The sequence below is a fragment of the Microtus pennsylvanicus genome, chromosome X (assembly GCF_037038515.1).
Source record: "Microtus pennsylvanicus isolate mMicPen1 chromosome X, mMicPen1.hap1, whole genome shotgun sequence".
NCBI classification, from domain to species: Eukaryota; Metazoa; Chordata; class Mammalia; order Rodentia; family Cricetidae; genus Microtus; species Microtus pennsylvanicus.
In genome coordinates this window covers 19,224,029-19,242,046 of record NC_134601.1, presented here as the reverse complement: position 1 = coordinate 19,242,046, position 18,018 = coordinate 19,224,029, and the positions used below count along the sequence as shown (strand labels likewise).

The 18,018-nt window shown below is 41.5% G+C and overlaps 1 protein-coding gene across 4 annotated transcripts in view; it reads left to right on the top strand.

Moving 5' to 3' along the window:
• Mecp2 (methyl-CpG binding protein 2) overlaps window positions 1-18,018 on the top strand; it is a 67,867-nt gene that overhangs the window by 43,314 nt on the left and 6,535 nt on the right. For all 4 annotated transcript variants that reach the window (XM_075958546.1, XM_075958547.1, XM_075958549.1 and 1 more), the window contains one exon: window positions 17,584-17,934. In XM_075958546.1, coding sequence (XP_075814661.1) covers window positions 17,584-17,934 — 351 coding nt within the window. The remainder of the gene's footprint in view (window positions 1-17,583; window positions 17,935-18,018) is intronic.

The following is an 18,018-nucleotide window of genomic DNA, read 5'->3' as shown; positions in this document are numbered from 1 at the left end:
CTTTGTAGTCAGGAAACTCCCTGTTTCAGGCTCTTGGACCCTGTTTTGTCATCTGTTCCTGGTATCACACAGCTAGCTCCCTTTGTGGTTTTCTTCAAATCTGTTCAAGGATAACTTTTCTTCTATGACTCTCTGTGGCCACATCCTTCAAGGTCAAAGTCTTCCTCTGCCCATTCAATGCCAAGCCTAACTAACACTTGTCACCATCTGCCATAAACTGAATATTTTTGTTTATGCACTCCTCCTCACACTACAGTCTGAACCCCATGAGGGCAGGAAGGTTGGGGTATATCTCCAGTACCTAGAATCAGGAATAACTGTTGAATGGATGAATAGTTCTGCATTGGAACCTTGCCCTATGGTTTTTGTCTTATAGTAAGAAGGACAGAATAGAACACGGCCTGCATGCTGTTAGTTCATCAACTCCAGTGTGGCCAGCAGGGACACTATTGTTCATGAGTTAATTAAACCTGTAACTGTGAGTCAGAGGTACATAGAAAGGGATGATATATGGATTTGGAGTTACTTTAGAGGAGTTGTAGTCACCCAAAACAGAATAAGTCAATGAGAGTCTAAATAGCAGCCACACATTCTTCCTTCTTTTAAAAATAAGTGTATGGTTTTAACAGCCCAGTTTCTCAGCTCAACTTTGCAAAACAGGAGACATGAATTTTAAAGGCTGTCAGGTGCCTCTGAAATCTGTGGCTTTATATTTGTGTAACAACATTTGTGTTTTGCCAACAGATGTACTACTTAAAGTACCCATGAGAATGACCTCTGTGATTTTCTGTTTCACTAGAGGGAATCTTAGGAACTGATGAATGCACAGAGACTGGCAGTGCCACCAGCTCCAGCCCCAGGGAATTTACCCCACTCCATCTGGGCCCTGACCTACCCCTGTCACTGCCCCTTTCTGGCACATTGTTCTACCCTCATGGTTAATGAGTGCCTCAAACACAGAAGTCCACAGCTGACTTCTCTTCACTTCTTCCCCCATATAGGAGGGCAAGGTACCCTGTGTGTTGAGGCACCCAACAACTGGTCCATGAAGAGGGAGTGTTCAGTAGAGTCTTCCTGAATGTTTAGGGGAACAGGAAAGGCAGCATTTCTGGCTTATTCCTTAAAATCTTACCACTGCATGTAAGCAAGTGTGTCACCCATGTTTGGTGCCCCGGTTCGCTCACGAGGCTTCAGCTGCTTCCTTCACTGCTAGGTGACTACTGTAGTTTGGGACTGTTTTCTTTGCTCTGACTAACCAAACTTTCTGGGTCTCAGCAATTTAAACATATTTAGTTTTTGTTCTGGTAAGATTGAAAAGGAAGAACTTACCTTTTAAGTTTTGTAGAGTTTTACAATAAGGTATGTGTCTTTGAATAAATGATGCTGGGAGGTTATTGCCTAGGAGACATAATTTATATTCAGTACAGTCCGAATTATGTAGGTTTGGTTTGTTTCTCACATTCACTTAGAAGCAATTGAAAGACTGATTTTTTAGATAATACATAGGAAGGAAAACCCTTAACTTTGTCATTTTTTTTCTTTTTTTGTTAATGTGTATGTGTCTATATGAATATATCCCATATAATTTTAGGTGCTCACAGAAATCAGAGAAGCCTTGCTGGGCCTTTAATCCCAGCACTTGGGAGGCAGAGGCAGGCGGATCTCTGTGAGTTTGAGGCCAGCCTGGTCTACAGAGTGAGTTCCAGGACAAGCACCAAAAACTACAGAGAAACCCTGTCTCGAAAATAAAAAAAAAGAAAAAAAGGAATCAGAGAAGCATCAGATTCCCTGGTGCTGGAGTTACAGGTATTTATGGGCCATCCAACATGGATGCTAAGAACTGAACTCATGTAGAACAGCAGGTGCTTTTAAGCACTGAGCCAATGCCACTTGTTTTTTTTTTTAAAGTTCTTTTTTTTAAAACATTTATTTATTTATTATGTATACAATATTTTGTCTGTGTGTACGCCTGCAGGCCAGAAGAGGGCACTAGACCCCATTACAGATGGTTGTGAGCCACCATGTGGTTGCTGGGAATTGAACTCAGGACCTTTGGAAGAACAGGCAATGCTCTTAACCTCTGAGCCATCTCTCCAGCCCCACTTGTTATTTTTTTAAATGGGTTGAGTTATGCAGTGATTATGACATCTTAGTGGAAAAGCAATATTGCAAATATACATCACATATGGTATGTCATACGCGTTTTTTTAAATTTGTTTGTTTCTGTTCATCTTGATATCCCATTTGTATTGTAAGAATCCCCTTGGGGCTGGAGAGATAGCTCAGTAGTCAAGAACTCTTGTGGAGTGCCCAGGCTCAGTTCCCAGCACCCACATGGAACCTAACAACTATCTGCAACCTCAGTTCTAGAAGATTTTGTGTCTTCTTCTGGCTTCCTCAGGCACTGCATGCCCATGGTGCACAGACATACATGCAGGCAAAATACCCCTACACATAAATGTTTTAAAAATTCCCTTGCTGGGCATGGTGGTACATGCCTTTAATTCAGCACTCAAGAAACTGAAGCAATGGATATTTGTAAGTTCAAAACCAGCCTAGTCTACATAGTTCTAGGCCAGCTAATGCTATGTACTGAGACCCTGTCTCAAAAGGGGGCGGGGGGGGGGATGGAGAGATGTATCTTTTCTATTGCTGTGATAAAATACCAGGATGAAAGCAGCTTATAAAAGAAAGCATGTAATTTGGAATTTAGGGTTTTAGGGGGCTAGAGTCCTCTGCTTCCAATTGTGAAATAAGGTATTAGCCCTCAGATGTTCCTGCCACTGTGTCCTCTTCTACTATCATGGCCTCCAATCTTCTGAAACTGTAAGCCAACTAAACACTTTATAAGTTGCATTGTTCATGGTGTCACAGCAATATAAAAAAAAGTAGCTAAGGGGGCTGGAGAGATGGCTCAGAGGTTAAGAGCACTGACTGCTCTTCCAGAGGTCCTGAGTTCAATTCCCAGCAACCACATGATGCCTCACAACCATCTGTAATGAGATCTGGCGCCCTCTTCTGGTGTGTGGGAAGCAGAATGTTGTACACATAATAAATAAATAAATTAAAAAAAAAGTAGCTAAGATAGATGACTCAGTCATTAAATCACTTGCTGTTCTTTCAGAGGATCTGCGTTTGATTCCACACACCATACTGAGTGGCTTATAACTTCCTATAACTCCAGCTAGAGGCAGGGGCAGTTGATGCCTCTGCACTTACTTGCACATACCCAACACAAATATACATAATTGCCAAATGTGATGATGTATTCCTTTAATCACGGAACTGGAGACTCAAAAGGTATATATAATTAAAAATCTTTAAAACACCCTCCATTGTTTTCTTAGCCTAAAGACATAATTAAAAGCTCATGTTGTACTTGTCTTTCATGTACCCTAATATTTGGAGGTAGATTTCCTAGGCCACTAGTAACTCTTGTGTGCATGCACAATCTAAAGCCCTTCAGTGTGTGTATTCCATCCCCAGCTTAGTGTCATAGCTATAAGATGGCTATCAGTATTATTGCCATTGTACCTTTCTAGACTAGACAAAGGTCAAAAGTACCATACACACATACCACACCCTTGCAGGTAGCAGCTGCTTCCAGATTCTGACTTGTTTTTGTGGTGTTACATGTATGTACATACATATCCAAACATTTTTATTTTCCTTGCACCTGCTTGGATTAATGTGGGGAAAGTTTATTTTTACAGGAGTTAAAATTGTCTATTTTGCCTGATTTACTAAATTGATAAAGTTATTCACATCTTTTTTTAAGAACCTAAGACATTATAGAATAAATTACCATTCTGATTAATTAACTCATTAAATCTCTATCATACTTTCAGGAATTGTAATAAAAAAGACATCTTACTCTTAACATTGGGTAACACAGTGTAATAAACTTCATAGCAGTAGAAACCTCAACTATGACAAGTGTATAAGGAAGGGTTCCTTTCTCCCTGTGTCCTTACAAACATTTAGTAGCTCAATAACATCATGGTCAGATAACTTGGTGTAGTGACACCAACCCTTGCTATTGGTTAATAACTGCTTTGTGACCTTACATAAAACAGGCATGGGCCTGGCTGCCATCCTCAGCCTCTTGTCAGAGTCAGTCCCTCAGTAAGACTTGGGTCTCAGCTTACATACCATTAGGTGGTGATAGAGAGCGCTAAAAGGAAATATAAAGAAAATAAAACTTATTAGGCTTTATGGTAGAATGGGACTTACATGAAGAATGCATTTAGTCAGATTTTACCAATATTTTTATTAGTATGTATTAATTTTATAAAATAATGGGGTTTCTTTATGATATTTTCATATAGGCATATGTTGTGTGCCTGTTCTCCCCCTCCCCCATTACCTTCTCTTTTCTTCCCCACCCTTTGTGCCCTTCCTTGACCCAAATTGTAGTTCCTGGAGGATTTTTGATTTGAGATTGTTTTTGTTTTGTACTCTTCCTCCTCTTCTCAAATACTGCTTGCCCTACCACCGCTGGGCTTTCTTCAAAACAAGCTAGGTAAATAAGAACACACAGCTAGATGACATATGCTCTGCTTACAGTCCCCCACGCTGACTCAAGAGTCTTCTGTCCTTCCCTACAAGACCAATATCCAGGGAGCTGCTAGGTTGTGTGCCACACTGCCCCTTTCTTTATCTCACCTTTCCCTTGACTCCTTCTACCACTGTTCTGCATCAAACCCCCTCTTGAGAATTCCTGTGGTCTTTTAAGCTTTCCTACAATTTCACACTATCTGCGTAGTCAGATCTCTCTCCCCTGCTTTAATCCCAAGTGCTATATGTACCTTCCTGGCTTTGAATAACATCAAAACCCATAATGTAACCCTTGCCTTTCTTTCTAGCCTTTTTCCTATTCCCTATCTGGGTTAGATTCCCCCATCTCTGTGAACCCACACCCATTCTCTTTCAATAGCTGCTCGTTGATTGTTTCCTATCTTGTGTACCGTAGAGGCAGGAGGGCTATTACTCTCAACATCTTTACACTGATAGCCTCTGTCTCTTTGTCTCAGTCCCTCATTTGGCAGGTGACTGTTGCTCATGTTAACAGCCTTCCTAGTGTCTGACTCTCCATCTTTTTGACCCCCTCTATTCCAGTGACCTCAGCCACACATCTTCATACTCAAGGACTGAACTTTGTCATGACTAGAAACTGTTCCACCCATAAGGTCTAACTCAGACCCCTTGATGACAAGGATTTCCTGTCTGATCAGCTTATGTCTGTTACTGTTCCATGTCCCTGGGACTTCATTTGTCCTCCTTCCTTTTATGAATCATGCTCATCACCATAAAAATGTGTTTTAGAATTTCCTGTTTAGCCATACACATCCTCTTCGGCCTCTGTCCAGTCTCTGCTTCCCCTTTTAGTCAAACTCTTCCAGAGTTCTCTGCTCACAGACCCTCCCCTCACCTGTAGTCCACTGTATAAAGGGTTATATCTCCCTGTGTTCCATGAAGTGGTCTTACCGGTCTCCAGTGGACCTTCACTGTGTTATAACCAGTGGCAAGTCTTCTTCCTTCTTGGCATTATGTTCAGTCTTTAACAAAACTGTTTCTTTGTTCCTTTTCTGGGACTCCACAGTCTCAAGGTACCAATATGTGTTTGGGGGACTTCTCACCCCACTTTAGGAGTTTGATGGGAGGCCAAGTAACCCCTATAATGAATGAGAATGCCAATTGTCTGTTTATTGCCTAGCTTTTCAATTAAGGCAGCAGCTGATGAACCACATCCCAAGAGTTAGCTCTGGCTCACTGCTTGATTTAGTTTATTTGTGACAAGATCTTATTGTGTAGCCCAGATTGGCCTCCAACTTTTGATCCTGCTGCTTCCGTCTCCACAGAGTGCTGGAATTATAGTTTTGTGCCACCATACCTTGCTTCCACTGCTTGGTTTTGCATAGAAAATTCTTCTGGAATTCAGCTCAACCATTCTTCATGCATTGCTTTTGGCTGTAGTCCTGCTACAGCTCTTAAGTTGAGTGGTTGTGACAGAGCCTGTGTAGCTATCAAAGTAGAAAACATTTACTATCTGGCCCTTCACAGAAAAAAAAACTCCTGGGCCTTGTGCATGGATATGGATTAGGCTCTGCCAGTGACCATCACCTGAGGAATGGGCAGGCAGGGATGCAGGACAGATGAGCTCCAGAGCCAAAGTGGCCACAGTGCTGGCCAATGTTTTCTCCAGGCAGAGTTGCAGAGGCAATGCCAGATGCCTGGGCCAGATTGGCAGAAGGATTTAGAGTATTCTTGGCCAACTGGACTCAAACCTGTTCATCCAACCTCTAGGAATTCTCTGACCACCAAGTAGCCATTTTGAATCTCAAGTTACTTTTTTAGTTTGAGGGAGTTGTTTGGGTCTAGGAGGCATCCCAAGGTGTCTTTGTCTGTTTTGTTTTGAGGTGTGGGGGGGTTGATTTTTGAGACAAGATCTTATTCTCTACCCTGGCTGACTTTAAACTTACAGTCCCTCTCCTTTAGCCTCCTTAGTGCTGGATTACAGGAGTGTACAACATTGACTGTGAATTTTTTTATTGTTCCCAAATATACATAACAACAGAGTGTGCCTATGCTAGCGCTTGAAAGATGAAAGCCTGAGAATCACAAGTTCAAAGCAGCCAGAGCTGACTGACCCTTTCTCAACTACATAAACCACTTTTTTAAAAGAATGTTAACATTTAATCTACTTCCCTGTGTGGTTTCAAGCTTACCTGGACAGAGGGTACTACTCCCAACATCCTTGACCTCCTCAGTTCTTCTGCTGAAGAATTTAGCCTTAAGCAATGAGTGACAGACTGCTTAGGGAACTTTTTCTTCCCCAGAACTTTGCAGTAGCCTGATTGTACCACTTCAATGATGGGAGCAGCTCTGGTCTTGTTAGTGTGTGTGTGTGTTTGTTTGTTTTATCATTTGCCTTGCCTGCTCAGTGACCAATTTTAGGGTTAGTATTAGGGTTAGGGAGACTTAATACAGAGATCTGGAGAGATGGCTTAGCAGTTAAGAGAGCTTGCCGGTCTTGCAGAGGACAAGAGTTCAATTTCTAGCACCCACATCGGGCAGCTTACAATCTCCTGTAACCCCAACTTCAGGGAATTCTGTGCCAGTTTCTGGCCTCTGCAGGCACCTGCACACAATGCACAATCAACATAGACATACACATAAATACATTTTTAAATTAACTTCCAGAAGAGTAAAAGGAGAACCCTGCTAGAACACAGTCAAAAGCCCAAGGGAAAGTGAGGAAACAAAAGTTGCTAAAGAAGCAGGTTTCTCAGAAGAAAAAATAAGACACTGAATGAAAACTTCTATATTAAGCACTGGGTCTGGCTTTTTTTCTCCCTTATCTCATTATGGAGACAGTAGACACCCTACCTGGATCCCTTGACTTTTACCAGATTTGTGACCATTGTATCCCTGTTTTAGAACTTTCCTGGGTACGATGAGTTTTCCCTAGCTCCTGATATCTGTATTTTATTTTATCAAAGCTACTGTTTTGGAACACCATGCATACCAGGAAAAAGCAGCAGCAGATACTTATGCAGGTAGAGTCTTGGCCCAAGAGTGGCGTGGAGAAGACATGTAGATGTTTGAGGGACATTGAATTAACAAGTGAGTGAAATGGAGCAACACATACCATTCATGGCAATCTTACTCTAATAGCATGTACCACCATGCCTAGCTGTGGTATGACTTCTACTTAAACCATGCCATTGGCTACTAAGCATTCTAGAAGGATTTTTGCCATAAAACTTATATGTGAGTGTTCATAGAAACACTATTCATAATAGCCAAAGGATGAAAAGAACCTATATGTCCATCAGTAGATAGTCATGGAACTTTTTTAATGGTGTGTGTATGTATTTGGTGCATGAGTGTCTGTTCATGTAGGTATGCATATCTGTGTGCCCCAAGTGCATGTGTGGAGGCTAAAAGAGAATATCAGGTGTCCTGGCTCTACCTACTGCCATTTGCCATCCCTGGGGTTACTCTAAAAATGTGCAGACATGCCCAGCATTTTACATGGATGCCAGAGTTTTGAACTCAGCTTCTCATGCTTGTCTTGTGGAGCAAGTGCTTTTACTCACCAAGCTATCTTGTCAGCCCCACAAAGTGGTATCTCTATAAGAAATTATTATGTCATGAAAAGGAATAAAATTCTGATCCGTGCTACTTTGAAGACATCATGCTATATGAAAGAAAAGAGCCTTAAAAGGCCACAAAGTTTATGATGCCACTGATAGTTAAATGTACATAATAGGCTGATTCAGAGACAGAAAGAGATTAGGAGTTGTCAGGGACTGAAAATAATTTAAATAATTAGCAACTGCTTATGAGTACAGGGTTTCCTTTGAGAGTTATCAAAATGTTCAGGAACTGGATAATAGTAATGATTGCTAAATGCCACTAATGATAAGCTTTATGTCTATGTTTATCTTACCACAGATTTTATGATGATGAACTATCCTAAGGATATTTAGCTAATAATCTTCAACCTAATCAAAACCCCTAGTTATTAAACTTCTTGAACTAAATTTCTTTCTGAAGGGCCTGCAGTGGTGGTACATACCCTTTTTATCAGCACTTGGGAAACTGTAGTAGTAGGAGCGGCGGGCTGAGTCCCCGCACCCAGCCGCCTGAACGGCTAGCTTTACCCGAAATAATTACACGGAAACTGTATTCTTTTAAACACTGCCTGACCCATTAGTTTCAGTTTCTTATTGGCTAGCTTTTACATATTGATCTAACCCATTTCTATTAATCTGTGTAGCCCACAAGCTGGCTTACCAGGAATGATCTTAACCTGCGTCTGTCTGGAGTGGGAGAACCATGGCGACTCCTTGACTCAGCTTCTTTCTCCCAGCATTCCATTCTGTTTACTCCGCCTACCTAAGGGTTGGCCTATCAAATGGGTCTAGGCAGTTTCTTTATTAATAAGAAATCACTCCCACATCAGGAAACAGAACCAGGGGGATTATAAGTTTGAAGTTAGCCTGAACTACATAGCAAGAATTTCTTTTTTTTTTTTAATTGGCTGGGTGGTGGTGGTGCATGCTTTTTAATCCCAACACTCAGGAGGCAGAGGCAGGTGGATCTCTGAGTTAGAAGCCAATAAAAGTATGGTTCAGTCTGAGCCTAGTGGCATAGGTCAGTGATCTCAGCTACTCTGGAGGCTGGAGCAGAAGAATTGCACATCAAGGCCTGCCTGGGCTACAGATTGTATTCAAAACCTTCATTCAAAATTTTTTGTGGGACTGGAGAGATGGCTCAGAGGTTAAGAGCACTGACTGCTCTTTCAGAGGTCCCGAGTTCAATTCCCATCAACCATATGGTAACTCACAACCATATGTAATGGGATCTGATGCCCTCTGCTGGCCTACAAATTTTGTGTTTGGCTTCTTTCACAGGATGTTTTCTCAAGGCATGTCATCCCTGTGATTGATACTGTGTAGGAATTCCCTTCCATTTGTAGGTTGAGTAACTTTCCATTGTTTTAAAAGGTTATTCTCCATTCATCCATCAGTAGACACTTGGATTGCTTCCACCTTTTGATTCTTAGGGGTCGGGCAGCTGCAAATATTAGCATATATGTATGTTGTGGGCCTATTCTCAATTTTTGGGGATCTGTACTTCAAAATGGAATTGCTAGGTCATAAGAACTCCATATTTAATATTTTGAGGCATTGTCAAGACTTTCACTGCAGAAATTTTTGTGTTCTTTGTTTTTGTTTGTGACAGGCTGATCTCAAACTTACAGTGTAGCCAAGGATTGCCTTGAACTTCTGGTCCTTCTGCCTCTGCCCCCCAAGTGCTGGGATTACTTACAAATTCATGCCACCACTCACTGCTAAGATCGGGGTTTTCTTGTTGTTTGTTTGTTTGTTTTGGGGTTTCTTTCGAGACAGGGTTTCTCTGTAGCTTTGGTGCCTGTCCTGGAACTCGCTTTGTAGACCAAGCTGGCCTCGAACTCCCTAGTGCTGGGATTAAAGGCATGCGCCACCACTGCCCACCTTTGTTGTTTTTTTAACTGGTATGGTGAATTTGGGTTCAGATTTTCATTTTATACACTTCTAAAAATGAGATGTACTATAAAAATTGGTTGCCTTTATTTGGGGAGGGGCCTGCTTTTATTTCACAAGAACTGTTTTTTTCTTTTTAGTGGTTTTCTTTTTCAGGTTCAAGTCCATCCTTTATATAATGTCTATGTATACCAAATCATCACATCACATTTATCCAACTTAAATATAATAGTCTTTATATTTGAATATATAAGTCTTTAATAGTCATTTAAATGTTTAAATAAAGACAGCTCCATTAGACTCATACCATACATCATGTACATAAGGATTTCTATCCACTCAACTCAGTTTCATCTGACTAAATATTACTAATATGGAAAGATTTAAATCTTTCATTATATTTCTTTTGGCTTTTCAAGACATAGGTTGTTTCTTGGATATTCTCTATAGAAGAGACTTTAAAATACATAGTGAATTTAGAGCAAGGCAGCTGAAGCTTAAATTGTACCATTGTAGCCTTCAAGCAGAAACTCTTCCCCTCCTCCTTAGAGACCAATAAGACACTCTTCCATTGCCAATTTGATTTCATGGATATTTAAACAGCTGAAGCCGTCATTTCAAATTGCTGCTGCCTTTATATTACTTCATGCAGAGAAGCCTCCCTGAATCAGAGATTCTACAGCAGATACTGAAATTGAAAAGGACTGAGTGCAACAATTAAATTGCACTGTAGGGCGAAAGCAACTGGTTTAAGGAAAGAATCTTGTTCTCTGACCCCAGGCTGTTTTGTGGAGAAGTGGCCTCTACCCTGCGCCCTAAGTCCATGATGACCTTGTATGCTCTTTTAATTCTATGTCACTCCATGAGATAATTAGAAATGAAAGATGCTAAGAAACACTCTCTCCTGAAATTGGCCTACTGCACACATGAGTGAAATTAGAAAAACCTAGAACGTTGCTAAGTTGCTGAAAAATTCTTAGAGCTCATACAAGAGAGGGCATGAATTATGCTGGGTTCAGTTGAAAATCTTTCGGATGCTGAATTTACCTGACTTTTTAATGCTCTTCTTAGTTCGGGCTTCTATTGCTGTGATAATACACTGCGACCAAAAGCAACCCAGGGAGGAAAGAATTTATTTTACCTTACAATTTAAAAGTTCATTATTGAAGGAAGCCAAGGCAGGAACTCAGAGCAAAGACCTGAAGGCGGGAACTGATGCAGAGGCCTTGGAGGGGTGTTACTTACTGGCTTACTCCTCTTGTGGCTTACTCAGCCTGCTTTCCTATACCACCCATGACCACCAGCCCAGTGTTTGCCACACCCACAATGAGCTGGGCCCTCCCAGATCAATCACTAATTAAGAAAATGTTCTACAGACATGCCTACAGGATGCATTCCCTCTTCCAAAATGACTCTAGCTTGTATCAAGTTGACATTAAACTGACCAGCACATCTACCTTGTTTTCTTTGAGGCAGGGTCTCTCTGCATAATCCAAGTTAACCTTAAATTTACAGTCCTCCTGTCTCAGCCTCCTGACTACTAAAATTAATTGTTCACCACCACATTCATCTCCCTTCTTTCTTGTAGTACTAGAGATTGAACCCAGAGCAGACAGAAGAATATTAGACAAGCATCCTACTAAGCTACTGAAACATGCCTCCAACCCTTATCCCATGGTGCTGGTAGTGGTGTATTTGAAACAGGGTTTCTCTAGGTAACAGAAACAGGGTTTCTCTAGGCAACAGCCCTGGCTGTCCTGGAACTCTGTTGACAAGACTGACAAGTGCTGGAATTAAAGGTGTGTATACTACCCACTCCCAGCTTCCTCTCCTATTTTTAAATTTAAAAGCCTTAGGGATTGTGAGTAGTCTTTCCTCTGTTATCATTGTTTGACTGGCTTAGACTGCCCTGTTAATTTACTAAGTACAGAACACAGCCTCCTGGTTCTGCCTTGAGGGTCTCTAAAATGGGGTTACTATAGATAACTGTCACTATAAAAATGCAGGTAATTCTCACTTCCCAACTCCTCTGGATATAATGATTTGGCCTCCTAGTACAACAAGATTTCTCTAACTTTTAATTTTCCTTTGCTGCATCCAGGAAAGGCAACCTAGCTCTGGAATCACTGAATGTTGTTTTATTACCCAAGAACATTGCCTTGGGCTAGAATAGAGATTTAATATGTAATATCTGTCAGAGCCTCTCTATTCCAATGTGATATGTACATTGGCGGAGGGGGGCAGTAATTTTTTTTCAGTGCTGGGACTTAAACCGGTAACATCACACAAAAGATAAGTGCTTTACCACTGAGCTGCATCTCCAGCTCAAAAATATGAGGTTTTAAAGGAAAAACTAGGATAGAACCAGTGCAAATATATATGACTTAGTAACCAGAGCTCACTAATGAAACCATGCTGTATACAGGGACTAGAAGATAGCTTGGTCTGTAAAGTTATTGCCTTATAAATATGAGAAACTGAGTTTGATTCTCAAGAAGCTGTATACAAAACTGGATGTGATAGCACACATTTGAAATCCCAGCACTGGGGAGATGAAGACAAGATGATCCCTGACAAGTACAAGGCCAGTAAGAGATCCTGCTTCAAATGAGATGAGTGACATTCTTGATGATGACACTCAAGATTATCTTCTAGCCTCCACATTCATTTGCACACACATACACCAGCACGTATAAGCATTAAAAAAAAAACTCTAGCCAGGCCTTTAGCCCCAGCACTTCAGGAGGCAGAGGTAGGTGGATCTCTGTGAGTTCAATGCCAGCCTGGTCTACTGAGTGGATTCCAGGACACCTAGGACTAAACAGAGAAATCTTGTCTCAAAAAACAAATAAATAATTATAAATAAGCAAGCAAATTCACTCTAGTTACAAAGCTGAATGTGGCATGCACCTATAATCCCAGCAATTAGGTGATCAAGAGTTCCAGGCCAGCTTGGACTTCATGAGACCCTGTCTGGAGGGAGGAGGTTTGGTTACTATAGTACTGTAGCACACTGCAGATATCCCTTCTCACCATAACCAGTCTGCTTGCTTTCTTGGGCTGCTTCAGAAGGTCCTGGATGTTATTAACTCCTGGGCAAGCAAGTTTCTGGGAGCCTAGATTTGGCTACCTTTGACATTGCTTTTTTTCTTAAACATGAAGACTATAGCTTTACATCAATTCATTCCCTTGTGGCAGCTTCACCATATACAGTGTGGTGTTGTTGCTGTTTGAGCTACTAAAAGAAAGTGCTTCAACAATGTTTCTAGGTGTTTCTTTTTGTTTTGCTTTAAAAAGAAAAAACAAGCTTTGTGCACCTTTAATGCTAGAACTTGGGAGGCAGAGGTAGGTGGAGCTGTGTAAGTTGAAGGCCAGCGTGGTCTACAGTATTGAGTTCCAGAACAGCCAGAGCTACATAGTAAGACCCTGTCTCTGAAAAATAAAAAACGGCGTATGGATATGTAGTACTTGCTAGCCTAGCTCACCATGTATGTAATATGCAGCCTGATCTAGAACTTGCAGTGATCTTCCTGCCTCTGCTTTCTAATTTCAGTTGTTTCTCTGTCTTTGTGTAATACAAAGGCATTCTCTTTGTAAAGAAGCTTGCTTCAAAATACTACTCTTGGAGATGGGGAAATGGCTCAGTGGTAGAGTACTGCCTAGCATAACCATTAAAAAATGGCATCAGGCTGAGTCTGGTGACATACACTTTAATCCCAGCACTTGGGAGGCAGAGCCAAGGGGATCTCTGATCAGCCTGGTCTATATAGTGACTTCCAGGAACCCCAGAGCTACATAATAGAGAGACTCTGTCCCCGCTCCCCCCCCCCCAAATTTTTTAATTGCCATAAACCAGTAGAGTTTCTGATGATATTGATGTCATTTCCCCTTTTGAAATATATTATCACATTGACACTATACATATCCCTTCAACCCCTGAATCATTTCCCCTTTGAGAGTTGGAAGTTGTTATGATGTTCAGTTATAAATACTTAAGCCTGGCTTTCCTAAGAGTAGACAAGCATAGTTACAACACTTCGGAAGTTTAGCAATGAGCTAATGTAGAGCCTTATTCACATTTCCCTGAATGTCCCATTAATGCCTTTTTTTAGTGTCTTTAAAACTAGTCCAATCCAGGGTTTAGTTTTGCATTCAGATGCTCTGTCTTCTCAGTCTTCTTATTCTTTAGTCTGTGTATTCCTTCCTTCTTTATAGGTATGTTTAAGACAGTCTGTGATGTCTTTGCTAAGATATTTGTTTGGTTCAACATTTTTAGGTGTTTCAACAGGAGGGTTGTGTCCCACATTTACTGGAAACTCAGCAGTCCTACTGTTGTAATCATCTTTTATAATTACTGCCTTGTGACTCTCGGACCTTCAAGGATCTCTTCAACGTCATCTCCTGCCAATTCCAACCCACTGATGTACAACACACTACTGCTAGCTCTTAAGCTCCCCATTTATTCATTTACTCAAAGCCTACCTACTTTCAGCACTAACCTAGCTGGTTAGTTTACTAACTAATTACTAACTAATCTGGTTAGAGAGATATAGACATCAAAAGAAGCAGATGTAGCATTCTGTCAGCCTCCTGACTATTAACATGGCATGTGTTTCTTAAGTATCAAGCACTGAGACAAGAATTGGTGTGTACACGGCCGGGCGGTGGTGGCGCACGCCTTTAATCCCAGCACTCGGGAGGCAGAGGCAGGCAGATCTCTGTGAGTTCGAGACCAGCCTGGTCTACAGAGCTAGTTCCAGGACAGGCTCCAAAGCCACAGAGAAACCCTGTCTCGAAAAAAACCAAAAAAAAAAAAGAATTGGTGTGTACAATGGTATATTTTATGTTCATGGAGGGTAAAGGTGGTATGCTCTACTTCCAGGACACAGGGGAAGAGAGGGACAGAAGTAGGGAAGGCCCCTGAGAAGTGTCAGTTTAACCTACAGGATGAAAGATCTCCAAATGAAGAGGCAAGAAAGAACAAGCCCAGAGCTGCTGTTAATACAGGGGGAGGTATCATGGGTTACTTTTTTTTCTGGGAAAAGGCATCACAGTGGTTGATAAAATCCTACTGGGGCTTCCCGCATTTGTAGCTAGTAGCTGCAAAAAAAATGCTGTTAAGTACATGTTCCTCACCCAGACTTCCTTCTCGGTCACTGGAACTGCTGCCTGCCCAGACTTTGACACAGATCTTAATTTAGTTCTGCCCTGTTACCATTGAGCTTTGTTGATTCTCCCCTAAACAGATCCCAAATCCTTTACTGCCTACATCCTTGCCCATGCCTAGGCTATTGCTAAAACTTTTTTTTTTTACTTACCCATGCTCTGTTTTTGTACTCCCATCCCCAGCTTTACTGGCACCACAGAATGCCCCAGAACCAGAGTCACCCATTTCACCTTTGAGTTTGTCTAATGTCTATACTACCCCTGGAACATTATTGTTGGCTTTGGAATACACTATGGTCAGAAGTTGGAGTCTTTTTTTTTTTATAATACATTATGTTTGGTAATATACTTAGGCTCCTTTGTTCCTGTTTAGATGCATTATAATAGCATATTTTTGTTATTTTTGTTTTATTTTTAGTAATGTTAACATTTACAGTTATATTCCAAGAAGTGTTCAGCAGGGGCTCTTATCTTGTTCTTACCTATCCTAGACTAGCCTGCAATTCTGCACACCAAATCCATAGCGTAAACATACTTGCAATTTGTTTTTATACTTCAAAAAAGATCAGAAACTCATCCTTCCCTAGGTACATAGCCTTGCATTATATAAGCATCCCATAGTTTATTCACCAAGTCTCCTTGGTGACACGGATTGGAAAGGCCTGCAGTCTTAGCTAGTGAAAATAAAGTTTTAGTGAAAATTGTCATACCTGTCTTGTTAGGCATTTCCAGAGGTATCTCCCTGGGTAGATTTTTAGAAGGTGTTCCTTTGCTCATGTGACTTACGTTTGACCGTGTGGTGGTTAACATATTTCAGAATACAAGTGATAGTTCCGAAGAAACCAACTTGTCCTCTTAGTACAGTGATTTTCTCAAACTCAAGTACTGTTCAGAATCAGGGAAGCAGCCCTGGTATTCAAAAGCCCTTTGCAAGTATTGAGTACCTTCTCTATACCTCTTTGGCCTTTTTCTTGCCAGCTGTGCTAGTAAATACCCCTCCTTTCCTCTGTCACTGAGAGCTTCCTTATAAGCCAGGCCTGAAAGTTTTACTGTGAGCAGACCACAATGCTTCCAGATGCACCTCACAGCCTCATGGGCTTACTTTCCAGTTCTTCTACTCTTAGACCAATAGGCAGATGCTACTTCTTTCCAAATCTTCCTTAGTCTAGCCTGTATCTTAGAGGTGCAAGCAGTGCAATGTGACCAAATTCTGTAGTCATGGGGGTACTCACTGTGTACAGGAGGGGACCCCACGAAGAAAAAAATAAAACCTGTAGAAGGAGCTACCTCTGTCCACAAGTAAGAATGGGCAGGTGTCCTGTCCTGGAATATGGCAATTGTTCTATAATTATACCTTTCTCTATTCCTCTGAGAATAAGGTGATTGTTTGTTTGCTTGTATTTGGTAAGGAATATATTGTGGTAAAGACCCATATGACCCAGGATCCCTTTTTTTATACTGGAACCCTAGGCAGCAGTTGCTGTTTGCCTGAATTAGCAATAGTTATACAGTGCTTTGGGACTTTTTTGTCCATAATTCTCACAGAAAGGATGCCTCTCAGATGAGATTAACTACCATTGAGATGAGGAAACCGCAGCCTACACTACTGAAATCACTTACTGGGGTCCGTATTTTGAGAATGGCAAAGTCATAAAGCTGGAGCAATGGCTCAGAAGTTAACACTGCTGCTCTTCCCAAGGACCTGGATTCAATTCCCAGCACCCACATACTGGATCACAACCATTTGTAACTTTAGTCTCAAGGAACCCAATTCCCTCTTCGGGCCTCCACAGGCATTAGGCTCTCATGTGGTACACAGTCATACATGCAGACAAAATAGATAAAAGAAATAAAAGAAAATGACAAAGTCAGAATTGGAGCTCAGGTTGACCAATTCCAATTTCATATGTTCTTTTTCTGACTGCTGTATAACACTTTTCAGGGGGTTTGAAATCCTAAAACAGGTCATGGTAGGCAGTTCCTTTTCCAGCAGTGGAGAGCCTTTTGTCATGTGGACAAGCCCAGGGGGCCCACAGGTGTAACTTATAAACTGATGTCCGCTGGTAATATGTTGAGAAGCCAACCCTACGGTGCTTAAACTCAAGAGAAAAATATATGCCCCTTTCACAGCACTAGAACTAGGGTTTGGAATAGTATGATAAAAGTCAAGTGCATTGACCAACATCACCAGAAACCCAAAACCTCTTAAAAAAAAACTTTGGGCCTCAGGTTGACCCAAGGATACATTATCCTAGGGGAGTTACCAAGAGCTGAGTATCCAGTAGCCGGGGATCTTATGTATGGTGCCCAAACTTGCCTGTACTCACTACTCTGCATGCAACTGTGTTCTCTGTGATACTTACATATTTGTTTAATACTTCAGGGAGGAAAAGTCAGAAGACCAGGATCTCCAGGGCCTCAAAGACAAGCCCCTGAAATTTAAGAAGGTGAAGAAAGACAAGAAAGAAGACAAAGAGGGCAAACATGAGCCGCTACAGCCTTCAGCCCACCATTCTGCCGAGCCAGCAGAGGCAGGCAAAGCAGAGACATCAGAAAGCTCAGGCTCTGCCCCAGCAGTGCCAGAAGCCTCTGCTTCCCCCAAACAGCGGCGTTCCATCATTCGTGACCGAGGACCTATGTATGATGACCCCACCTTGCCTGAAGGTTGGACACGAAAGCTTAAGCAGAGGAAGTCTGGCCGCTCTGCTGGAAAGTATGATGTATATTTGATCAAGTAAGTAAGAGCAAGTCCTGTGTCTATGGATCAGGAAAAGCTGGATGGGTGGGAGGGCTAGATATAAGGATCCATTGAAACTAT